Genomic DNA, 27611 nt, shown 5'->3' with positions numbered 1-27611 from the left:
AAAGTTTAGATGTTAGAGATTCAGAAATAAACAATAATGTAAGAAATTTCGAAATATAAGATATCATAAATACATATAACTGCAAGGGAAAAAGACAACTAATAATTATTCAGTTATCTGACTTGTCAATCGGGATTTATTGTATAATGCTTAAATGATGAATATTCTAGAAGCCATAAACCCAATCCTATCAAAACAGATCACTGTGTCAATATTGGACACAAGGTAACACTCATTCACTTAAATACATTTTGCAATTTTCTGGTCGACAGGAAAAAAGAAAATGTGAATATAATTAAATACAAAGAATGTTCAAATATGAATGCTAATTAGCACAAATAAATCTAACTTTGGACGTGGCACTTTTCGATTATCCCTCAAGTACAGGCTTATTCGTCTGCAATTTTCGTATTAATTTTTTGTTATTGATACCTAGAACGGACGGATCACCCTTTACCATATTTTATACTTCACAACCAGCATGTGTCAAGTGCCGTATGGTAGCTGTTAAAATTTGTCCCGTACTTCACTTCGGGATAATCGTTGAAAAATGTGTATCGCTTAAGCCGGTGCTAGGGAGCGTGAGGAATGTTGCATTTTTTTCATTATCTCTCATCAAACCGTATCTGCATTTTTTATGTTATTTTGTTATGATTAATGCTTCTGATGTATCAACCTTTTTCAGCTTTTTATAAGTTCCTCGCCAGCAGATATGAGTGGTTTTCTAGATATCAAAATTAATACAACTTCTTTCTTTCGTGACAATTAACAATCAATCATTTACTATATACGCAACAAAATAAAACACTTCTGTGTTGCCTGTAAACAAAGTTTAAATCTTCAAATACATTGCAAATGTACTTTTTATGGTCCTCAAATGGTATATCCTAAAAATTCTAGAAAACTAGCATCTACAAAATACCAAGAATTTTTTTTAAGGGAAAGGAATAAGTCACATAGGTCTTGAGAGTAAAAAATTTGAAAAACATGATTAACAAGGAAAGGTGGCGTTCAATGAACGCAAGCCTTCCAAACTGAAAAGTTTCAATTAAGTATTTTATTGTGCAACAAAGTGTTGTCATTGAACGAGGAAATGCTTGCCGTGATTTTTCTCAGCAGCCTTTGACGATAACTTGTTTTCACGCTTTATTACAAGCACCAGTAGTAGATTCAGAGAGACGTTTTATTATTTATCACCCACTCTAAACACAGTACATATGGTACAAAGAGAGAACAAATGGTTTAAGCTTTCGATTTCTTCTTCAAAGTAAAACAAAACTTTCCATTAGACAAGCTAATTAACGTAGCGCCAATCTCCATCTTCTATCAGCTTTCAAAGAAACAAATTTACAACGACCATTTTAGTGAGTTCTTCGACCTGATGCCTACTAGAGTAACGTTTAATAACCATGCTGTATGACAGTGCGTAAATACATTAATAACAGAATATGTTTTAATAATATTTCCATAGTATCTAAAGTTTCAATGAGTGGCGGCGTGGCCGAGTGGTTAACGCGTCGGACTAGTAATCTTAGGATTGCTCACCGCGTGGGTTCAAACTCTGTCAAGGGCAAGCCGTTGTTTCCTTAAGCAAATAACTTTACATTGATTGCTTAGTACTGGTTGGTTCCAGGAACGGTTTCGAGAGTGTCTCAATAAGCTTATAGCTTCCAACACATTCGAACTAAAATGAATTTGTATAAACTAAAGTTTTAAAACAATCATCTATAACTACGTATCCCTTGTCATATTTACATGTATTGTGACTTAAATGCCCATTTAAAACCCTGTAACTTATTTAGTTAACAGAATATTTCTTTGAAACAATGCATTTCTAGATTAAAAGTTGACTTACATTTGAATGCCGATTGAAGTTAACACTGCATTAGGTCTGTCAGTGCGATTTTATTGATTTTTTTAATCTTTATATCAGATTTAAAGAGTTACATATTATATCTTTATATCCCAAATAAAAAGACAAGAGAAGGTTGATGTATGTTTTGTGGTGATAAATGTCTGGGTCATTCGATTTTACTATCTTGTAATGATATAGATCAATACACGCTACCAAACCAATATAGAAACGATTCATCTTGATTTTCAGCGAAGACATAGATCGCAATTATAAACATAAATCCGATGTATCTAAATATTGAAAAGACATCTATACGTTGTAGGTTTCACATACAAGATTGTCTGAAATAAAACAGTGAAGCATATTCACATCTCCAAAAGACGACCTTTAATAACACAAACAATAAGTTTATTAAATGAACTACATTGTATAATAGTATTTCAAATATCTTAGTTACATGAAAAATTCGATATAAGTATTTTCGAAAAAGAACTTAAAATTATGTTGGGACAAATCTGTTTATAAAAGACTTCATTGTTTCACCTCTTCTTATAGGAATAAAAGCAGTATAGTTTTTGATTCTCATGAATGTTAACAATATTCTATCTGCTGTTATGATTAAATTATTAGTGTTATATAACCCACAATCCATCTTCCTTTCTGGTGGAGTCAATTACAGTCAATTATTTACTCTTACTCTTTAAGGTTCTATCATTGTCTATGTCTGTTTGCTGATGTCTGAATTATTCTTTCTAAATGATGCCTTCATCTTTAGTATGACGATACAATATTACACATCATTTGACTCCTGATGTTTACTTATTATACTTTTTTTCTTGTAGTCGCAATGTCATTAATGTCATATATAATCAACTTCAAAAGCAAATAAAATAGTGACAGATTTCATTGCTTGTGTAAAATAATCGTTTTTCCTTGCACTATTTTACAACATATCATTGTTCATGATGTCTCTAAATCTCTATTTGATTGACGTACGTGAACATTTGGCAATCATGTTGGCAGAGAAAGCCAAATATAATCCCTATTCTCCATTGAGATAATATTCTAGACTTTATTGACAAGTACACGCAATTTTCCGTTTTGGTCAAAATTGACCAAATCTCATTATTTTCATAACAATAAAAATAATCAATGCCTAACCAGGTTATATTGTAAACAATCACAATATGATAAATAAGGTTTGTCACATAATATCGTTTGCGGAAACAAATAAGAAACGCACAATTTTACAATAACTTGCCCGGCCTTGACATTTTCAAAATGTAATATAAAATATATGAGTGACAATGCTTGTTATCCATTATCATTTATTTTATTATTATAATTATCATTATTAGCAGTATCTTATTTCTCTTCCAAATAATTAATTTCATGTTTGATAAAATCCTCACAAAATAAAATTAATGACATTTAAAGAATTTCTTTCAATCGAAACGACTTAGATATTTGCAATGATGAAAAAAAAAATTATTTCGTTGACACGATCTTTATTTATTCTTATAAATACATCCCTAAAGCGACCCCTTGCCTCTGCATGTAAATGAATCGTATTTACTAAGCAACAAAACTGTGGACAATTCGTGAATTACCTAGAAAATCACGAAAACGCAGGAATAATACAGTATTCGCACAGACATTTTTCGTAACATACAGCAAACATCACATTAAATTATTAAAATGAACACATTGATTTAGAAACAATTTAACAAATAATAGTAAAAGTAAATAACACATCTAATATTTCTTATCAGACCTCATATTCTGAGCATATTTAATGCAGTAAAATCCTGCTTGTCTATACATGTAAGCTGGCCGGAAATCATAAAAAAACACAGTCAGTTTATTCAGTCAGAACTACATTGCAACAAATATTTGATCTTATTTAACTTTTGCAGAATTGAATTTTGTTCGTTCATATAAAAGAGAAAATGAAATATGCAACAGGTCCTTATTGACCTCGGTTGCTTTATCTGGATTGAAATCTTCGTATCAAAACTTCAAACTAAGTAATTTTTTTAATCTTTTCCTTTAAAGATAAGCTACATAAGATGGGGTATAAAAGAGTACTGGTTTAATTGGGACATTACATTACATTTTGGGAGTTGATTGACAGATCAGTTTGTTGATTCAGAATATATTCTGTGGTTTTGAATGTTTCTACATGATAGCTGGACATCTACTGTATAAATGTTCCATTCAGCTTTTGAACATGTTATGTTTGTGACGAGTATGTCCCCTAAAGGAAACCAAGAAGTCAATATGTCATGTTACATAGAACCATTTATCTTTTTTTTACGGGACTGTTTACGGGGTCACTATGGCCGTGATAGCTTGTCCATATTTCTAAGCGCGTTAATACAATTGTTTAGGTAAAAACCAAAGTGACCTTGACCTTTAACCAACTTAACTAAAAATATTTGGGATCGTCTACTAGTCATGACCAATTTAAACACTGACCTTGACCTGTGACATGAAAATTGATAGGGGCCGTCGACTAGTCATGATTCACTTATACACAATATGCATTTATACTCAACATCACTAATTCTGCGTCATCACTTATTTCACGGTAATGGCATATTGTCATGTGACCAGTGTTAAAATTGGTCAGAATTGGTCAAAGTTTTTGTGCAAAATATTTTAAATCTATAAATTTGAACGTAAAACAGAACAACATTTTACAAACTTCTGCAAAACAAAAAACAATCCGTTTTCTAAATGTTCTTGTTTGTTGGAAAAAAATTTTAGAGTTACAATGTAGATACTTTTAACATTTAAAATTATGCAAAATAACATGAAGAAATTTTAATTGAAACATGAAAAAACTGAAATAAAACACCATTACCGCGATTAAAATGATGACATACTGTTTTTAAAATAGCCGACATATGGTCTACGTCTGGCTCATTTAAACTGATTTTGACTAAATATATTGTTTCCTTGTGCCATACAGCAGAAAATACCTATATGTTACAGGTTATGACAATTTTTGTACCATAAGTTTCATGTGTTGTTTTCTTTCTTGCTTCAAAGCGTTAAGTACCGTGAACTAAGAGGAGCACAGTATATATGGGCTAAAAACCACATAGATTTTTAATTTTGGTCAACTGATCGCAAATTCAAAAAGGGTCGTTTATTAACCATGACTAACATCCATGGTTAATCTTAAGACTGTGGTCCAAGACGTTTTCTCTACTCAATTGCCCTTAAAAGCAATAAGGACCGTCTCCCAATCATGACCAACCTCCGCACAAAATCTTAGAATTGTAGGCTAAAATGTTGTAATTATTGGTCGGACAAAATTTTCTAGGTCAAGGCCAAGTTGACCGTTATTTAGGAAATCAATGTAGCTATTTTAGATAAAATGAATAAAAAAACAAAGGAACAGTTGGGTCCATGACATTTTTATTTTTTTACTCATTTGTTTTTTCAACAATCAAAAAACATAACAAAAATCATTTTACTTTCATTTGAAATGAAGCATTTGTGAACATGTGCAATTAACTTTCAATCTGAATAGCATGTACAATGTAAGCAATCTGAAAATAGTTTGCCTTTTAACATAAAATGACAAACAATTATATTGAATTAAGTCAGCATCAAGAAACATTAAACTTATCTAAAGAGATACACACATTCTGCATGAAGTTTCTGTAATGATCGGGACACTTCATCATTTTATTACCGATAAATGAGTAATGTAGTATTGAATTTTAAGTGAAGAACACAAAGCATATTACTTTGAAACACATCATGTAGAGCTAGTTTTATGTGAATGTAATAAAATATGCACATTGTAATCACCACAATATCATCTTTGATACCATGAGATTCTTTCTGAAAACGATAGACACCAAGAGTTTATAGTTTGTTTACTTGATATTAGATATCAATATAACATAGTTCATGTTCTGACGATATGCATTCTCACAATGTATTCATATATTCTCTGCTATGTAAATCAGCGTTGATTTCTTCTCATGTTTAAATCATGAGTGTTGTAAATCCCACAATCCATCTTCCTTTCAGGCGGATTACAGTCAATTATATCTGGAAGCTCAAAGATATGTAACAACCTTTCCTGGCCTGTATATCTGCTCAAGTACAAGAACAGGACTTTTTCGCCAGACATGAACAATACTTGTTCACATTGACTACTTTAATCGTCTTTGACATTGTTGCAAGGACTAGATTTTTCAGGAGAGCACAAAAGTACAAAGACTAAAACTTGAATTTGTTATCATCTGTTGGTGTATTGGTTTAACTTGCCATCTAAACTACATGTGTAAAGCTGAAAATAAAAGCAATATAATTGTAATCAACATTATTTATATTAATGTAAAAATCATCAAATTACAGGGAAACAACGAAAATATTATAATTTAAGAGGAAGATAAAGTTCATAGTGTAATAAAACATATGAACATTTTTGTGTGTAAGCAATATGAACGAGTGTAATAAAGTAGCTTGTCAAATAATGACAGACAATACTGATCAATAAATGTTTTAATGACAAAATAAGTCACCTGTGGAGTTGAAGGATGAAATGCTACATCAGACACAACATCAGTGTGACCTTGTAATTTATGTAAAAATGTCCCTGATCTCATGTCAAATATATAACTCTGAAATTAGACATAAAATAAATAACAATTATGGTATCCATATTGATAAAATCTATTCTTGTAATATCCTCTACTGAAATGAATGTTATGATCGATATATTTAAATCTACATTATTAATATCTTAACATATGTTATGTTTTGTTCCAATTTATGTTATTCTGTAAGTTTAAAACAATATCTTAGACTAAGACTGTGAAAAAGTAAAAACTATAGTAAATACTTGTTCAATTCAAATTCAGTTTTGAAATAATTGTTTCAAATCAAATGATATTAGACAATTCTTTAAAAAAAATCAAACTAGCAAAACAATGCACAAACAAGAGCACCGCTAGGCGGAGCATTATATGCCCGAAAGTATTTTTTTTTCGTAGTAAGGATGACCTTAACCGTTGACCTTTTGACCCCAAAATCAATAGGGGTCTTCTACCCAATATGGACAATCATCCTATGAAGTTTGAACATTGTGGGCCAAATGGAACTTAACATATGCTCCGGCAACTGTTTTCAGTATCAAGGTAATAGTGACCTTCACCTTTGACCTTTTGACCCCAAATCAACAGGGGTCTTCTACCCAATATGGACAATCATCCTATGAAGTTTGAACATTGTGGGTCAAATGGAACTTAAGTTATGCGTGAAAACATATTTTTCAGTATCAATGTAATAGTGACCTTCACCTTTGACCTTGTGACCCCAAAATCAATAGGGGTCTTCTACCCAATATGGACAATCATCCTATGAAGTTTGAACATTGTGGGTCGAATGGAACTTAAGTTATGCCCTGGAAACTGTTTTCAGTTATAAGGTAATAGTGACCTTGACCTTTGACCTTTTGACCCCAAAATCAATAGGGGTCTTCTACCCAATATGGACAATCATCCTATGTAGTTTGAACATTGTGGGCCAATTGGAACTTAAGTTATGCTCCGGAAACTGTTTTCAGTATCAAGGTCATAGTGACCTTGACCTTTGACCTTGTGACCCCAAGATCAATAGGGGTCTTCTTCCCAATACGGACAATCATCCTATGAAGTTTGAACATTGTGGGTCGAATGGAACTTAAGTTATGCTCTGGAAACTGTTTTCAGTATCAAGGTCATAGTGACCTTGACCTTTGACCTTGTGACCCCAAAATCAATAGGGGTCTTCTTCCCAATATGGACAATCATCCTATGAAGTTTGAACATTGTGGGTCGAATGGAACTTAAGTTATGCTCCGGAAACCGTTTTCAGTTTTAAGGTAATAGTGACCTTGACCTTTGACCTTTTGACCCCAAAATCAATAGGGGTCTTCTACCCAATATGGACAATCATCCTATGAAGTTTTAACATTGTGGGCCAAATGGAACTTAAGTTATGCTCCGGAAACCAAATTGCTAACGGACGGACGGACAGACAGACGGACGCCAGGGGGTATAACATAATATGCCCTTTCGGGCATATAAAAAGTACATGATATATAAAAGCAGTTGTATTACTTACACATTTATCTTCTGACCCTGTAGCAATAAATCTTCCACAAGGACTAAATGATAAACCACATGGGTGAACTCTGTTTAAATGACCTTCATATCTCCTTACACATCTGAAATATTTACAACATTTTCATATTGGCAATAATATTGTCAATGTTAAAAACACATATTATCAAGTACCATACCAAACTATCTAAAAATAACCATCACTCTAATATATATTTAGAATCACATGGGACCTTCAATACAATGTGTTAAAGTCTAATGACAATTTAAATATCTTGAAATTTCTCTTTGACCCAGTTATTGACTTTTTTCACACACAAAATGTAACATAAAAAGAAATATATCAGCAATACATTTTTAACTCTTTTAAGCAAATGGGAAGAGGCAAGATCTTTAAGAACATTGAAATATTAGAAATGACATTTGCTATAAAGAAAACATAATAGTTTAATGTACCTGTTAGTTCTAAGATCCCACAGTTTGATACAGTCACCTGCTGCAGCCGAGGCAAACAAATCATAGGCACTTGATGGATGAGATACAAATTGTGATCCCTATATTATAAAATACATTTGAAAAAACAATCATCATATATTCATATATATTAATCAAACAATTCAATAATGTCCAAAACACTACAGCATAATTCTTTTTTTTCAAAACCAAACAGATATATTTCATGTTCATACACTTTTTTCAAATTTATCAATATGAGGGTGTTTTTCTTCAACATATCAAACAACTCATTAACTTGTAGAAAAGTGGGCAGTATTTTGATACTGTTTGGCAGTAATTGTTGCCTTGATATTCAACAAGTATTTCCAGTCTGAAGTGAATATTTGTGATGGTTTTTGAGAAAATTATGAAAAAAATATAAAAAAAAAATAAAAAGAAAGATAACTGACCCTTAAGGGTTATCTGTCTCTTGGAAATGCAATCCAATTTTTATAGCAAACAAGTAAAGTGAATATCTTTGATAGTATTTGAGAAGTTAACCTTCACAAAAAGGTTTTTCAGGGCAAAAAAAAATTCTAACTCATCCAGATGTGTCCACATATGAAGTTTCAATGTTATGGCTTTACTTGTATTTAAGTTAATAATCGTTAACGAAAACTTAACCAAAAAGGTTAGCCAACACTGATGCTGACGCCAGCACCTACGAGCGGATCATGACAATGCCTCCACCTTTTATTCTTGAAAAAAGGAGCGAATAACCTCAAGTATGATATTCACCTTCAAGCAACAAATATGTTATCTATCAGGATAAATCATGCCTTATACTACATTTGCGCCAAATTTGCATAATAAGATTTGTTTACAGAAAAGCAAAATCAATGCTAGAATACAGAATAAATGATAAAACAAGAATGCCATGAAAGACCAATAAAGATTTACAATAATAAACTAGAGCTGTCGCACGAAAAATGAATACATCAACCATCTCTAAGACAGAGGATTTTAGATAGGTTGATTTGTTATTATTTTTGAAGGTGAATATTTTAGCAAACTTAATGTTTGAAGGAGTATAGACTTTATAATGAGGACATATATTTGTCTTGACATTTGACCTTAGCTGTGATGTTTTCCACACATTGTACATTCAGTAAGGTCAAAAATACATGTATTTTGTTTGAGGTGACAATTAAAAGACAAGAAAACTTAGTTCGCACTTAACCTACAGTTCTGATATAGGTATATCATTTTCAAACTGTAAGGTAATAAGACAAAAACTAGAACACAAAACTAAGTGAAGGGGAAAAAAGAAATGCAATATAAAATGTAAATGATACCTCATTTTGACATAATGCATGTACAGGTCTTGAATGAACATCTGTCATTTTTCTCACCATTTGTCCAGTGTTCAAATCAAATACCTCTATACTCTTGTTACTGCATGCACATAATACAATATCTGATGTACATGTGTCAAGGAATCTTTTTAATCAACAGAAATCCTATATGATTATTTTCAAATAATCTTATTTAACATCATTAAATAAATCATTCTTTCATTAAGTTTTAACATTTAAATAAGATTACTATGTACATAGTAATGTCACATGAATCATATTATTTCATTGACACTATATTATTTTAGAAACAAGTATTGACTGAATTTCACCCTACATTACTATTCCTTATTTAATGATTTCTTATGGACAAAGAATAAGTGCACCTTTGCAATACAACTGGTGCCAAATTGTCTTAAAGAGGCTGTAATTGAGTATAGGTTCACTGAACTAAATTTTAAAGTCAGGTAGATATTTACACAAACATACATACATGTATATGCAAAATTACAAAAATATATATGCTGTTTTACTTGTAAACGTCTTAGAGATATTAATCATGATGTGTTTATATTGACATGTAAATGTGAATAATTATGTAAATAATGGAGGTAAATCTACAGTAGATTTCTGTAATATGGACTGTGGAGTTGCCCCTTTTATAAACTAGAAGAGTATGTTATAATTCTTAAAAGAATGGCTATACAATTTACTGTATGTATATTGTTTTAATTGTATATGTATGTATAGATCAGACTATAATAAAATATGCAAAATTACAAAAATATATACCAATATATAATGTAGTTATATTTGTTGATTATTTGCACTACTTCAATCTTTGTATAACATATGATCTGAATATTCCAGGCAACATGAAAGTATATCAACATCTCATGTGAACAAGAAACTGCCCATTCTTGCAGTACATAATTTATACAGTATAGAAGGATACAAGAGAGGAAACTGTTAATGGCTGACATGGATGTCACCTGTTGTGACTCTACTCCCCATTCTTGTACCAGCTTATATTTACCCTGAGCTAAATACCTGTTACCATACATTACTTCATTAATACATAATCTATTCTGGCTAGCATTTTTAAATATCAAGTTTGTTTATACCATTGTTACAAATAAGAATATAAATTAACAATCTTATCATTTATAAAGCTCTTGTAAAGAATGACTTTAAAAACTTTTATGACTAAAATTATGAAGTTAAATCATTTTTTTTATTTGCAAAATAGTAGCTTTTATGTACATAACTTTGGAAACAACTGAAGCTTTTTTTTTCAAATAAGACAATTACTTCATAAATAGTAACTGAAATTAGAATTGTTAAGACTAAATCATACACTTACCTTTGTATATCATTTTTGTTGGTATCTATATAATATTTATACATGAGAAGTTGGTTTCCAACACACAGTAAAATAAATTTATCCATAAAATAAAACTGTCCAAAGTGCACTTCTTTACTATAGGCTTTGTTATCCTGTAAAATAAATAACTATTGCTATAACATTTTTTTCAAACACAATAAATTTGAAACCTATTCATCTGTTTAAATACTTATATTTAGAAGTAGAAAACAGAATAATTAGATTGTTATAAATTTTCATATATATTTCAATTTGTAAATAATTTTTTGAAAAACTTTTAATCAGCATCCATGAAAAAGAAAGCTATTCTTATCATATATAATAGTAATGTTGACAAAGATGATAATGATGATGATAATGATGATGATTATGATGATGTTGATGATGATGATGATTATGATGATGTTGATGATGATGATGGTGTTGATGATGATCATGATGATGATGTTGTTGATGATTATGGTGTTGTTGTTGTTAATCATCATCATATAAGGTTTTTCTAAAAGAAGGAAAAATTAGATGTAGTTAAGTTTACTTAATAATGATCCTATGTTTCACCTTGTGTCTGCAATAAGAGTATTGTATATGGAACAAAACCACCATCAGCATTTTTAACATACCTTTTTGTTAATTTTACTCTCTGTATTAGCTGTGTTTTTAACCATTCTGTCAAAGGTCATTACAGGATCTGATTGACCTTTGATCCATACACATGCTGTCTTATCATCAGAACATGTGAGAAGCCGGGAACCAGTATGACTCCAGTCTACACAGGTCACTATGTGGTTATGTCCTAAATAACAGAGCACTTGATAAAAGTTTCTTAGTATTATATACCACAAAATTGTTACAATGGCCATAAAATTGAGCAAAGGTTAGCCATATACCATCCTTTAATGATTTAATGATATTTCCTTAACTACAATTGTTTTCTAAACACAGGGCCATTGCCTCTGATTCTATTCTTATGATATGAAGTTTATTGTTCTCTTTTGTTCTGTATTACAATAAGATGACCCCTATTTACTTTACATAGCCAGGGTGGATGAAAAGTGGGATGGACAATGACAATGCCTTTAGTTGGGGATACTATTTCATTTGAATATAATGTTATAAGTGAAACAAAAGTGAATCTATAATCATGTGTATATTTTTTTCAATTGAAAATATTATACAAACATAATTGAGTTTTCTAATTTATTTACTGCATAATAAATTATGTGTGTATTTCTGTGAAAAAAGAAAACAAATGCAAAATGTATCTTATTATAATCATATGCTATTAAAGTACCCCTTTAATTATTTACATATTTTATAATTATACGTATAGCTACCTGTATAAGCTGTAGAACCTTTATTTGACAATGGAACACTGAACACAAGAGCTGACTTATTGGCAAGAGCACATGCTAGGTTCTGACCTCCATCTGTACAATTACAAATAACTTTTACAATTTTCAATAATTTCATATCCAAGCACAGCTTGTAAATCATAAAAAAGTTATAACAAGGTTGTTCTAATAATATGCAAAAAAGAAATTCTATGTAATCAAATTTCTTTAAAACAAACTCAATTGATAAAGCAAATACTTATATAGTTAAAAGGCAGTATTCAACAGAATGGCTGAGTAGACAGGAAAATAGCATTAAAGAAATATTGAGTTAAAATCTACTTTACACTATCCATGACAGTAATCAAGTTAACTAAGGGGTTTAATTTACAGTTCAGCATATACATATGGGCCGCGCCATGACAAAACCAACTTAATGCGTTCGCAATCAGCATGGATCCAGACCAGCCTGTGCTTCCGCACAGTCTGATCAGGATCCATGCTGTACGCTATCAGTTTTGCTACTTGTAATAGGGTTGGTAAGCGAACAGCATGGATCCTGATCAGACTGCGCGGATGCATTATGTTGGTTTTGTCGTGACGCGGCTCAATTATATTTTTGAATTCTACAGTACCTGAAACAGTAATTGTGTTGACAGCTGTTGGTCTCTCAGCAACATCAAATTTTGTACTAAGATTTACTGGAGGGTTACCACGTACTGGGTACTCTCGTGCTGACCTAAATATTATATTAATATACCCTATAACATTCTTAGTATCTATTATACAGCAATAAAAATTCATACATACAAAATTGAACAAAATCTAAATGTTTACTATATCTCTACAATAATTATGTATCAAATATGTTTCATCAAAATTAATGTTAATGTAAGATACATGTATACTTACTGAGTCTGCCTAGTACTTGATTTTGCCAGTATTTTAGGTTTTGCAGAAATGTTTGTTGATGGTGTAAACATGGTCATTCTTAAAGGAAAATATATGATAATCCAATGAATCAATGACAATTATCTGCTACTTGTAACTGTACAATAAGCAACTATCAATTCCTTGCTTTGTCAATAAAAACATAATTCATGAAGCAAATACTTAATTCTATCAACATTGATTAACAATAATTCACCATAAAAGGGGACATATCTTAAATACTAGCAGCACTTGCCTGTATAACCATGAAGTCTGCCTATCATTTTTAATTATAATGATTACCCTTCAAATAACAATGGATAGTTCTAAACTGAAAGCAGGACCAACCAATTATACAAATAAAGTCGTGAAAAGAACACTGACAATATAAATACCTTGGAGCTGCAGTATAACCAGATGATTTTATTTTTGTCTTGAATGTGACGGGCTGTTTATCTAATATAGCACCTTTCTTTGGAGGAGTTACAAAATCTGATAATAAAAGCAAATGCATGTAAACTATCCAGAAAGAAGAAAACAAACCAAGAACAAGACATATCACTAAAAATGAATGTTCCCTGAATCTGCACATTTGCCAAATATATTTTCACTCAATTTTTCCAGAATAATTATCCTAATTGTGGAAAACACATAAAAATTTGTGAAAGAATGCTTTTCACTACAATTGGGCTAAAATTTCATGAAAATACAATTTTCAATTTATTTCAGAGTATATTTTTAAATTATCTTTCTGTTTTAAGTGGCGAAGCTGATCTATTTAAACCATCCAAATTCTGTGGTTTTATGCATTTGGACCTCAGTGACCTTTAATAAGTTTCACAAAGGGAGATCATTCTAAACTTTAGTAAGGTACCATTATGGTATTTGGATAATATATTTCCTTTTACTAATTTTCTAGAACTGTAGTGAAGTTTTAATTTAAAACCTTCATCACTTTCTAGTTATTCTGAAGACAAGAGTATGGTGGATGGACAGACAGATTGGCATTCTAACAAAAATGACAACTAGGTGGCTACCCTATTGTTTTTCCCTTTTTTCTGATAGCCATATATAAAACTTTTTTATCCACATAAACCCTTTCCTGAATGAATACCATCAATGATGATTTAATATTATATTCTCGTAGCCACCTAAGAAGCTATTGTTCAGGTTAGAAGGACAGACAAGGCAGTGACTATTTGTTGTCCTTTCCTGAGGCATGAAAATAGGGACAACAGTAGCTTTGGACATTTCATTTTACTTTTACATAGCTTCTAATAAAAACAAAATGCCTGAATATATGAGCAGCAATACAAAAACTTCTTTAAAAATATTCCTAAAAGGAAACAAAATATATTTCTGGTATTTGAACAAAAAAAAAAGAGACCTTAACACCTTTGGTTTACTTAACATTACACAATGCAAGAGGAAAAGTGAAATTCCTGTGTTATATAGATATAGAACAAGAGGGCCATGATAGCCCTGAAGTCGCTCACCTGTATAAAGGCCCCCGGGGCCAGTTTAAACCCCAGAGCTTTTATTTGAACAAACTTGGTAGACACCCATTAGAAGATGTTTCATGCTAAACATCTAAGGTCTAGCTCGTTGGGTTTTTTAAAAGGAGATTTTTTTTAAGTTTTTTCTTTACACATATATTTAAAAACAATAACACCCCTGGGGCAGGGTCAGTTTTGACCCCAGGGCTTTTATTTGAACACTCTTTGTAGACACTTACTAGAAGATGTTTCATGCTTAATATCTAAACTCTAGCTATTCGGGTTTTTTCAGAGAAGATTTTTAAGTTTTTGCTATATATTTATATGGAAAATCAATGTCCCCCGGGGCGGGGCCAATCTTGACCCCAGGGCTCTTATTTGAACAAACTTGGTAGACATCCATTAGAACATGTTTGATGCTACATATCTTAGCTCTAGCATGTTGGGTTCTTTAAAAGAAGATTTTTTAAGTTTTTACTATATATTTATAGGGAAAATCAATGACCCCCTGGGGCGGATCCAATTCTGACCCTAGGGCTTTTATTTGAACAAACTTGGTAGACACCCATTAGAAAATGTTTCATGGTAAATATCTTAGCTTTAGCTCTTCGGGTTCTTTACAAGAAGATTTTTTTAAGTTTTTACTATTCAATATAGGGAAAATCAATGACCCCCTGGGGCAGGGCCAATTTTGACCCCCCAGGGCTTTTATTTGAACAAACTTGGTAGACACTCACTAGAAGATGTTTCATGCCAAATATCTAAGCTCTAGCTCTTTTGGTTATCTAAAAGAAGATATTTAAAGTTTTTTCTTTTGGTTGCCATGGCAACCAGAGTTCTGCATGGAATTAAATTCTTTGAACAATTTTCAAAGGTGACCACCAAAGGAAAATTCCTGCCAAGTTTGGATGAAATTGGCTAAGTGGCTTATGAGGAGATGTCATTTAAAATAAAAGTTAAAGGAGGAAGGATGGACGCCGGATGAAAAGCGATCACAAAAGCTCACCCTGTCACAAAGTGACAGGTGAGCTAATAAGATACAACCATACTGCACAAAGCTCTTTACTATAATCATATAAAGTAAATGACTTTACTTTATTACCTCTAGGGACTTTATCTTTAGTATCTTTAGTCTTTGGTGTCATATCAGCTCTCAATGGTGAATCATCCAGTAAGGCTGACCTATCATAAATGTATCATGAATATTCCTATTAGTCACATTAACAACTGAACATTATAATTTTATATGTTGTATGTTTTCCTGTATCAACTTAATATGTGTGAATCTTTAAAAGATTAACAGAAATTCTATACTTATATAAATAGACATAAAGAATGTCTAACCAATATTTCATAGACTGGTCAGATTCTACTTTATTTAATATCTTGGTGAATTACAATAGATTTATAGCTGGAACTGAAAAACTATACAGCATAACGCTAGAACTATTCTATTCTTAAAAAAGATATTATTAAAATTATTGTTTGGAAATGAGATAAAATATACAAAAAAATTGCTCTAAACTATAGTTGAAATTCTTTAAAGACAGAAGCAGTCTGCCTACAGCCCTACTGAGATACCCATCACTGGTCAGTATTTCAATGTTATTTCATTAATAAGGCTTATATTTTATGTATCGTTATTGATCTTTGTTGTATTTAAACAGTATATTATATACAGGTATATTAATTATCATTATAAAGCATACTTAGATAATACTGTTATTTCTATTTGTTTCTGTATACTTTCAGCTCTTGAAGAGGGATCCATAGCTGAAAATCTGTCCTCTATATCTGTTAGATCACTTGAACTCTGTGACCCTGGTGTCTGGTTCCCAGAACTTCGTGATACTGGTGTCTGGTTCCTAGATTTACTTTCCGACTTTCCCCATTTTAATATATGAACAACATTTTGGAAAGGACTTCCTACTATGCACCATATCTAAGTAAGATAATGCAAAATAAAAACCAAAAATCACTTAAAGAAGAGATTTGCTATTCAAACTTACATAATTAAATTTCCAAATTGAACAATGCCAGTCTCATGAACTGTCAATGCTTATTTATTCTAACCAAATGCTTTCTTAATCAACATAACAGTTAAATAATTTTCTGAGCAGCCATAATATCCATGCCATATAAATGTGAAGCATTGATAAAATAAAGCAATGAAACATTCAATCAAACAGCTGAACCCTTTCAACTTTGATTTGTTTACATATACATGTGTACTGTAAAGCCCTATTTAGAAATCAGTAGCTTGAACAATATGAAAAGGTGAAAGGTCATGCATAATGATAATGCTTAAATTTTGACAGTTCTCACTCTTTTAGTTGTAATGTTACATGTACCTGGTATAAAACTCAAGATTATATGATTGAACTGATCATCCACGATTGAGAAATAGAATGAATACATTAACAAAATGAGACAACATGTTACCTTGTTGTCAGCACTTTGACCAAATATAATTGTACCAGCAGCATTCAATGTCTTTGTATCAGCATTCAAGTTATCCTTACAGCTTACTGGATCTGATAAATAATGTCTTAATATCAGTCATATATGATTGCCTTGTTAGAGAAATATATAATACATTTCATTTTATTTTTACTATTGTTTGTGTGCTTTCATTTATTACAATAATAAGACAATCAATTGTCAACAAACTGCACTATTATTCTAACCTTTAGATACTTTCATGTAGAGAAGTACATTGATCACACACAAATACAGGTGATATATTCATGATACATTAAAAACAATATCAAACATTTGGCATCAATTTGAGAAAATGTTTACTGACTTGTAAGTCACATCAAGAAATCAAGGAAGTACTAGTTTTTGTCCATGTAAGTTTATTTTACAATAATAGAAAGAGCTATACCTTGAAAGTCAACATAGCCAGCCATATCTAGTGTTCTAGCATTAAACTCTAGCATGCCTGCTGTTGTACCCACCATCAACATAGGAGAGGTCTTCAATAAATCACTGAAAGAAACCAAGGTTTAAATAATAAATACACCAGGCAAAGTAACATTAACAGAGAGTAAACTTTACTGAATTACCTAAAGAAACAATAACTGTCCATACATATCTCACTTAACAAATTTCAGTACCTGAATAAGTACAGTGAAAACAGTCAAAGAGGGTAAAATAATGTCCAAAAATCATGACAGTTATGTACTCATGCCTAGAAACGTGTGAAAGTCAGGAATAAGTATTCATAGTCTGGAAGCAATATTTCAAGTGCAGGTGACAGTTATACAAAAGTGTTAGAACTTTAAAATCAATATATGGATGGCCTCTGAAAGATAAGAACACAGGTGGAGTAGCTAAAAAAATTATAACAGAGATACCAACATCCCCTACCAAAAGAAGTTTTACATGAAACACAATTGAATTATTTCAAAAGTTTTAGGTATGTATAAAAGTTTAAAATCTTGATAAATGACTGATTTGCACATGCAACAGTAAATATTTTGTGGAAATAAAATTAAATCAACAGAAAACTTTCTGAATTTTTATCACTAAAACGAATTACATGCACATTAAGGGAGATAATTTGATAATTATTTTGGATAGGATTATTGTTCTCTTGCAATACACTCCATCTCACTGTTATTTATCTATATTTAAAGTTTCACTGGAATCTCTCTAAAACTCTGGACAAGGAATTACAATCCATGTTAATCTTGACATATAAATGGTAGTAGAGGTATGGGTGTTGTGAATAACATGTGTACTTATTATAGTAAATATTTGTGCAAAGTAATTACAAAATTCCTTAATGTATAGCTGAGTTATGAGCTATGGAACAGACACAAAGTGTAATGGACAGACAGACAGACAGACAGAGACAGGCACAGACAGACTAACAGAGTCAATTTCTATATTATCCTTTGACAATAAACAGACATTTCTTCTATTTCAGAAATAAGTCTTGCTTTTATAAATATAAATATATATGAAACATACATCTATCCAGCTAGCTTACAGAATGTCTGAAGTTCTAATCGGGTAACTGTTTGTGCCTGAAATAATGCACATAGAGGCACCCCAGGTCTTCTTCCACCAGTAAAGCTGGAAAGTCACCATATGACATAAACTGTGATTACGATGTAAAATGCAATAAAATATAAAAAAATAAACAAACATAATGCAACAAATAAAACATATAACTATAAACAGCTTACCCTACAACATCAGTTTTGTTTGAGAGGAATGGTAGATCTCTAGATACTGTAGTTGCCTGTCTAGCCAGGGTCTCTTCATGTACATATGTATAATATAAACAGAGTACAGATGATCCAGCTTCTACACTGTCATCAATGTTGTCAGGTACATCACTCACTGAATTGTTCCGGTCTCCCTGCTTCCATGTTGGTCTACTACTTATGGTGACAGGCCCTGAATCATCAATATATATACTATGATTTTGTTTTTTATAATTGTTTGTGTTGATTTAAAACATTACCTCTACCATAAACAGACAGGCAGTTTTCTAACCAGTGTATCTAATTTCTATACCAGTATTTCACTGTTATCTTGTAAATCTTTGTAAATTTTACAAGAACAAAGAATGTCAGACTCATAAATTGGCATAGACAAATTACCATTTGCAAATCTTATACAAGAAAGCTATCTTTCTGCAAGTAAAAGCTTACATAGCTTGCTTATATAACCATAGAGAATTTTGAATACACACAAAAACAAGGGTGCCATAGTCACAAAAAACGCCCGTTTACGAAAGCTTTAGATGAAGATGGGGGCATTATGGATAAGTGTTATCTAGCAAGCAAGTTTTTATTCTTGGCACTGTGTTGTTAAATGAACCTTAAAACAAAACAGTAGGGAAGATATGCACAGGATGTGTGACCTTGACCTTGGTCGCAGGGACCTGAATTTTATGCACGGCACTCAGCCTCACAATGATGAACATTTGTGCCAAATTATATTGAAATCCCTTCTCATAATGGTGAACATTTCTATGAAATTTCATTAAAATCCCTCCATGCCTGTAGGAGATATGCTCCGGACAAAATCTGGATATTTCATCATCTTTAGTGACCTTGACCTTGTATATATTGACCTAAATTATATGTATCACAGCCATAGTCTTGATAATGACCATTTGTGTTACAATCCCTCAATAAATGATGACTAAATGGTCAATATACACATCTTCATATTTTTATCTGAACTTTGACCTCTATGTGTGACCTTGACCTTGGCCGCAAGGACCTGAATCTTGCGCGCGACACTCCGCCTCACAATGGTGAACATTTGTGCCAAGTAATATTGAAATCCCTCTATACATGTGGAAGTTTTGCTCCGGACAAGCAGTTTTCAATGAGCTCTAAGTGTGACTTTGACCTTTGACCTAGAGACCTGGTTCATGTGCGTGACACTGCTCCTCATAGTGGTGAACATTTCTATGAAGTTTCATTAAAATTCCTCCATACATGTAGGAGATATGCTCCGGACAAAATTGGACGCCGCCCGCCCGACCGCCCACCCGCCCGCCAGGGGCATTCCCATAATACGTCCCGTTTTTCAAATGGGCGTATAAAAATCAAACTAATACAATGTATCATTCTCTTAATTATGTTTGTTTAAAAAAAAAAACATTTTTGAGATTAATAATATAGTCAAGAAAAAAAAGGATGTTTTGATCTTCACATTAAAATCCAACTCATATCCTATGTAACATGATAGACTTAAAATCATTATTTAAAGAAAATGTGAAATTGATCATGTGAATCAAACATTATCGACACCAATTATGATGATAAAAGATACTGATACCTTTCTTGGTTTCATTTTGTTCCATAAACTTAGCGTCCTTCTCCTTAGCAATGACTTTACCAACATCAAACTGATGTAAACATCTAAACCCATTACCATCTGTGAGGTCTATAACACGAATCTAAAAAAAACATCTTTTTGTTTTAATTATATATCTAGAAGTTAATACTTGTTTGCAGGGTTTTCTCTTTGCAGGGACATATATAATAAACATGATGAAATCAAGATACAGACTGTAGAGGTTCAGACGGACTGGAAATATGATAAAATAAAAAATATTGTAAATTTAACAAAATTAAATTAGAAATTTTCATTAAGCATTTACAAACTGATATAAAATGTGTTTTTATAAACAATATAAATAAAACAAAACATTACCACACCATCTGCTGCTCCTATAGCAACACGAGGTTCATGTATATTCATTGCTACACTCAGAAATGGTGATGGTGTCAATATAGGTGACTGATATACAAGCGTCAAATCTTCCAAGTTCCATACCTATTGAAATATAATTCTTTGTTGAAGTAATTTCATCTTATATCACTGATCTATGACCAAGTTTATAGCAAAAAGTGCATCTAAAAAGATCCTACCTAATGTGGATTATTTTGTTTTAAAAATAACTTAATTATAAGGTTGAATGAAGTTGACCTTTTCAGTGTTTTTTCATTAGTCGATTTTTGTTTATGGTTTACGTCAGCAATAAACATCTTTTTATTGGTCGCTTCTGTTTTTGGCGGTAGATTTACGTCAGCATAAACATCTTTTTATTGGTCGCTTCTGTTTTTGGCGGTAAATATTTTTGACCATTTGTTTCCTGGGCATTTTGGTCATTCTGTATTTCGTCGACTTAGAGATCACATGTTTTGATAATTGAAAATTTTTCCCACCCTTCCCTCCCAATTAATATGTTGATAGTTTACATTATATTATATATTATATTGATTAATATATGTATTTTATAAAAATTTAGATATTGCTTTATGGTAAATATTACTCTTGTAGTAATCATTATGCTCACAAATAGACATTCAAACAAGTTATGATGTGAGTTATAAATGTTTTAAATGCATAATATAAGTGTGTTCTCATACAATGTTTGTATGAATTTGTCTTTGATCACTTGTATATGAAATAGATGACTTATATATGTGGTGAATGTTATGTATGAATTTGATTCATGTGATCTCTCAATTGCCTAAAAATATATATTCATATGACAGAAATTTTCTTTTGTTATTTTTTCTGATTGAAAACTGATAATTTAGCATTGAATTTATGCCTAGAAGTGTATAAACAGATATAAACACACCAATTAACCAAAAAATCAGTTCACTGACAGCGTTCATTAGACATCAAGTTGTTACTGTATTCAAAGTTATTGAAGTATGTTTGCACTCTTATATGACATTGAGAAAAGGAAAGGATTAATCTTCTCAAAATCACAAATTGTAAATAATAAAGTCACTTCAAAACAATAGTGCATTTTATATTTATCAAAAAGTCCTTTTTCTTTAAATAAACTTTTACCATCAGTGATATCAAGTTAGTAATAATTATTACATTTTACTTCAAAATTTTTTATTCAAAAATATCATGTTCATTTCTTTCTGAGTAAACTGCTACTGAGTCATGAAAATTCTAACAAGAAGCTTGAAAGGTCTTTTGTCCTACTTTCATTGTTAACATGTTTTCATACTAAGCGTACGCAAGTAAACTAAATATCCATGTATAAGCTCAGAAAGGTGATCTACATGTATACATATATTCATTACTTTTTCAGAAACATCTGAAGAGGGACAATTTATTTATGAGGAGTCAGAAATCCTACTTTCAGTTTAAAAAAGGCAAAATATGTTTCCTTATTATGTAGATTTCACTCACTCATTGGTGTCAATCTGCTACGTTAAACATATTATCAGCAATAAGTTGGTAATATCTTAACTTTCTTAAGTTTAGTAAACCTCTTGGGTCTTTGTAATGAATCTTTAAAATTACATAAAATATTCAAGTCAAAATCATGGACTCATACAACAGCTTACATTTAAGTAATATTAATGTTCTTACATAATTTTAATTTACAGTTGTAAATCAAAATCAATATGATATAATACAAAGCTATTCTGATTACATCTATGTTTTATGAGTGTTTAATGAGTGTATATCTCTCCTTTTGGACATGGTTTAATCTAATGCTGATTGAGATTACAATGCCACAACAACATATCATGTTTACAAAAAAGAATTATGTATTATAATATATACCTTGAATGTACGATCATCAGATATGGAAACAAGTGTAGACGTATAGTGAGGACAAAATTCAGCTGCTGTTACTGTACCATTATGACCTTCTAGTACTGCTATCTTATTCTCTCTCTATATATAAAGAAAATGACATGTATTTAAAATGTTGCAAACAATGTAAACATATCTATCCAATATTTCATCAACCTGCCTTCCTATTTCATGGGCAAGGACAACAAAAAGTTTAACCAGAATTATTCTAGTTTCGAAAGATTTTGTGAAATGGACATTAGTCAAACTCTTGACTGTTAATTTTAGGGACACCAAATTCTAGATATAAATACCTGGCATAATTACTTGCCATTACCAACTCTAACACCAAAACAGATACACCTCAATGATATAGTACAGATCTGAATGGATTATCTATGTTATTAATACACTCACGCATGATAATGACAAACTTCAGTCCCAAAGACAAGAAGGTAAAAGCCATGTTGTAACTACATTAATGATATAAATTTTGCTAATATTTTATATTTTACACCTTGTAAATTCTGTATTTCCTAATATAAAGCATGCACATGTATATGTGTAAACAATTTCAATTTTTGTGTTTTTATGGGAGACAACTCGTACTTCAAAAAGTACTTAATGTCATTAAAAATTGATTACTTCAATTATGTAAACAGAATCTCATAAATTAATAGTAAAAGTAAATTATTTGTTATATGACTTATTAAATGCTATTTAGATATCATTCAATATATTTTGTCAAAAGGTTATTGTCAGTTTTTTATAGACACTGACTAGAAAACTTACAGCAGCTTGTAGTATTACAATGTCAATGTCTACACACACAGCTACAAGAGAGTCATTTGGACTAAGAGAACAATACTGAACACATCCTAATGTTGTACCAATCACCCGACCTTTTATCTTCTCACCTAAAATATGAAGAGAACATACTCAACCAACATTTATCTGGATTTTACTTTTATCTTATTTCCAGTGATAAATCAAAAAAATAAAAATCAAAGATGTAAATTATATATGAGCCGCATCACGATAAAACCAACATAATGGGTTTGCGACCAGCATGGATCCAGACCAGCCTGCTCATCCAAGCGGTCTGATCAGGATCCATGCTGTTCGCTTACCAACCCTACTACAAGTAGAGAAACTAATAGCGAATAGCATGGACCCTGATCAGACTGCGCGGATGCCCAGGCTGGTCTTGATCCATGCTGGTCGCAAACGCACTATGTTGGTTTTGTTGTGACAAGGCTCATATCTTTATTAAAACCAATGGTAAATTAGATAGTTCAATATAAATACCTTTCTCAAACTGTCTCCTGGCTTGCTGTAGATTCCATATGATAACATAATCTTCAGCAGCTGATACTAGTTGTTTGGGAACTGATAAATTACCAAGAGCAAGAGCTCTCAGTATTTTACTGTGCCCAACTAACTCAAGCGGCTGTAAAATATTTATAATAATTCAAGTTAAAAAATAATCTGAATGAAATAATAGGAAAAATTTGATATTACAAGTACCTGAATATAACTAAAAACTGTCTTTGTCATTGCCAAGGAAAAGAAGACTCATTTTATACAACTACTTTCATCAGTATCTCTTTTAAAAACTGATATATTTCTGAAGAAAAATTACTAGCTGGTATATTTCAAGAATGATCTGAGGTGAATTTACCATAAAATGATAGCTACCTTACAAGAGATATCCTGTAGGCTCCATATTCCAACAGTTGATCTTGTGAGAGGTAATGCTAGATATAATCCATCACATGCTAGCTGTACATGAGCTGGCGTAAATGCAACTCTCTGACTGTGCACATATTGTATATCCATTGTAGCTTAAAATATAATAAAATATAGCATGAATATAATAAGGCTTATCATTTCGCTGAAAAAAAGCAGAGCAGTTTGCAAGGACAGGAATGTTCATCTTTAAAAAAAGACAATATGAGAAAAAAATAATTGATCACCACATTGTTAATAATATTATATACATATTAAATATACAGTCTACTCCACTTACAACGAGATTGGTTTTAACAAGGTACCGCTTATAACGTACATTCTACTGTGTCCCGGCCTTTCACCTTCTATTTTCCTTTCATTCTAAATTGCTGTTTTAGCGAGATATTAGTGACAAAGTACATAAATTCGCTGTCCCATGCGTAATTATTAAAATTTTAACAAGGTCTCTTCATTGACACTTCAACTGCATCAGTTTGTCACCTTGAGAAAAACAATGGTGACCAAAGACAAAGGACAATAAAGGAAGAAACTATTGAGCAATTGGCGATCAAATGTGTCAGCCTTGTTTTGTCAGCACTCCAGGCTAAATTGTCCTTTAGGCGACGAAATGTCATGACAAAACAATTTTATTGAGTGATTAGCACAAAGGAAGCGGCTACTTTCTTGCAGTGTTATTCAGTGTTCATGAGAAATACACTGCATGACTTTTGAAAACGAAATTTAAAAAGTACATATTAATAAAAACATGTGCGTTTGGACATAGTTTGTGTTTTCATATGTTTTGTTTAAATTCTATGACAGCTAGATATATTCATATACATGTATAGTTAAATGAAACAAAAACTTCTGAGTGAAGAGTTACCTCCCATTATATACTTGTCAAAAAATATGTACACGAAAGGGAAAGTAGAAATAAGTGTCGGATTTCTCAATTTGTTCTGTCCCTGTTATAACGAGACCCGCTTATAATGAGGAATCATGTGAAGTCCAGACAATCTTGTTGTATCTGGAGTGCACTGTATAATGAAAGCTCAGTTGGTTAGACCATTGACTGTCACTCCTGAGGTCCCTGGTTCGATCTGGGGTAACACCTTTGGGATTTTTCAGAGACACTTTCAGTGTTTCCCACCTAGTGCCTAGAGGTGTACTGGTAAGAAATCCAGGTAATCTTTACACGTATCAATGCTATACACTGGGCATGTAAAAGAACCTAGAGGTGTTTTCAATAAGAGCTAGGGACTTAGGTTCACAGATTCCCTTGTATCTCATAGCCATGTCTAAAGTTTAGAGCTATGTCTACGTTCAAGTGAGGGGTTTGACATTAATGGAAGATAGATAGATTTTTGGCTCCACATTTGCACATGTTGCGATTACTGTGATAGCAGCAGGGACCAAAGCTCTAAGAAAGTACTATCAGAAATGTTCTATCAAATTGAGTAGTTGTATACTTCACGATACGACAAGATAATCAAGATGCATGATGATCGGGCCATCTTATTCTACATGTAATTTTTGTATATGGTATTTTGTCATAATATGAAATTAATTTTAAGAAGTAGATATTGTCTATTAAAAATTCACAAGAATGGACAATGACATTTGTGTTTAGAGTCACCGTACCAGTGCTCAACCAGTTTTTCACAAAATCACATAAAAACTCTTTCAGAACAAAAAGTTTGCTGGGAAACTTATGTTTGTTACAAAGCTGGCCCTTTCTAACTCACAATAAGCTCAAGCTTTTTAATTATACAGATCAGGATACAATTTACCACGAAGTTGTATATAGGGTATAAAACCACTATATTTTTCAGGCAACCAAACCAGTGCTCGACCAGGTGGTTTTATCTCTATCAGAATTTTTATTTTTTAAAAACAGATATGACTTTTTATGTTCAACAATTCTATTTCAAAAATATTTTGAAACATTTATGTTTTATTGTCTATAGATGAAAATATGAAAGCAAATATGATACAAAGGAAATGCTATACAATGACAAATAAAGTGTTTATAAGAGTTTTGGAATTTAAATATACTGGGGTGTTTGGGATTATTTATTCTCATATTTTTTTACTAAAATCACTCTGCAAACATAGTTAAGTGTGATAATTGGTGTAATATACAAATGGTCCATGCTTTTAGTGGTGTGTTCTCGATTTGTTTCCGTACAGCTGCCATATTTGTTTACATGTTCATAGCCCCTGCCTTTTATGTAAAGCAGGGTTTTGATAATTTTTGAACACCTTTCCTATGGAAATCAATTCGAATCATAAAAGTAAAGGCAATTTAACAAATATTGTCCACATTTGCCCTAAATTATCATTATTTCAGTGTTTTAGATAGTTTTTACTGCTACTTTTATTATAAAATTGTATTTTTGTACTGTTTAATATTGTCTGCAAAATGGTAAATCTTCTACCAAACTTGGAGTACTTTTACATGGTGTAGAGGTTACAGGTCAGGTACAAAGAGCAAGCACAAACTCCCAGGGTTTTTCCACTTTAATGCATAAATCATACACAAATAGAAGTATTGGTCGAGCACTGGGCTGGTCGAGCACAGGTACTGTGACTCTAAATGAACACAAAGTTAAATGACAGTTCACTGTTAAATTTAGCAGTTTAGTATTAGAACTACAGCTGTTATACAGTTCTATACACTTCTATTTTGACAGTGCTCAATAATAAATTCCTAATGACTGAGAGCAGTTCATAAATGATATCTACCTTTACAATATATTAAATGAAATAGACATATCAAGATATAACATTTGGCGTCCCAGTAGTCATGACTGCGATTAAGGTAATGGAGAAGGCAAAGAGATACCAAATGAATACTTACTTGTTCCTAGCGTACATT

The 27611-nt window shown here is 31.6% G+C and overlaps 1 protein-coding gene across 2 annotated transcripts; it reads right to left on the bottom strand.

Moving 5' to 3' along the window:
• Nucleotides 1–5259: 5259 nt before the first annotated feature.
• On the bottom strand, nt 5260–27560 carry LOC132735050 (WD repeat-containing protein 27-like). 2 transcript variants are annotated; one of them, XM_060721947.1, is made up of 24 exons: nt 27479–27560; nt 24701–24846; nt 24311–24452; nt 23795–23919; nt 22991–23104; nt 21101–21223; nt 20723–20843; nt 19111–19324; nt 17802–17905; nt 17357–17448; nt 16624–16856; nt 16017–16096; nt 13814–13910; nt 13401–13478; nt 13124–13227; nt 12492–12584; nt 11778–11950; nt 11137–11270; nt 10729–10823; nt 9774–9895; nt 8440–8537; nt 7985–8087; nt 6403–6501; nt 5260–6167 (listed from the first exon to the last, which is right to left on the bottom strand). In XM_060721947.1, the coding sequence occupies exons 2-24, from the start codon at nt 24839–24841 to the stop codon at nt 6117–6119; spliced, it is 2736 nt and encodes a 911-aa protein (XP_060577930.1). In that variant the 5' UTR covers nt 24842–24846; nt 27479–27560; the 3' UTR covers nt 5260–6116. The 2 variants fall into 2 exon arrangements, with proteins under 2 accessions (XP_060577930.1, XP_060577929.1); XM_060721946.1 differs by lacking the exon at nt 27479–27560 and adding an exon at nt 25617–25991.
• Nucleotides 27561–27611: the final 51 nt, after the last annotated feature.

The sequence above is a fragment of the Ruditapes philippinarum genome, unplaced genomic scaffold (genome assembly GCF_026571515.1).
Source record: "Ruditapes philippinarum isolate M1 unplaced genomic scaffold, ASM2657151v2 ctg16_1_1_1_1, whole genome shotgun sequence".
NCBI lineage: Eukaryota > Metazoa > Mollusca > Bivalvia > Venerida > Veneridae > Ruditapes > Ruditapes philippinarum.
The sequence above is the reverse complement of the archived record's forward strand: the minus strand, read 5'-3'. Positions and strand labels throughout refer to the sequence as shown.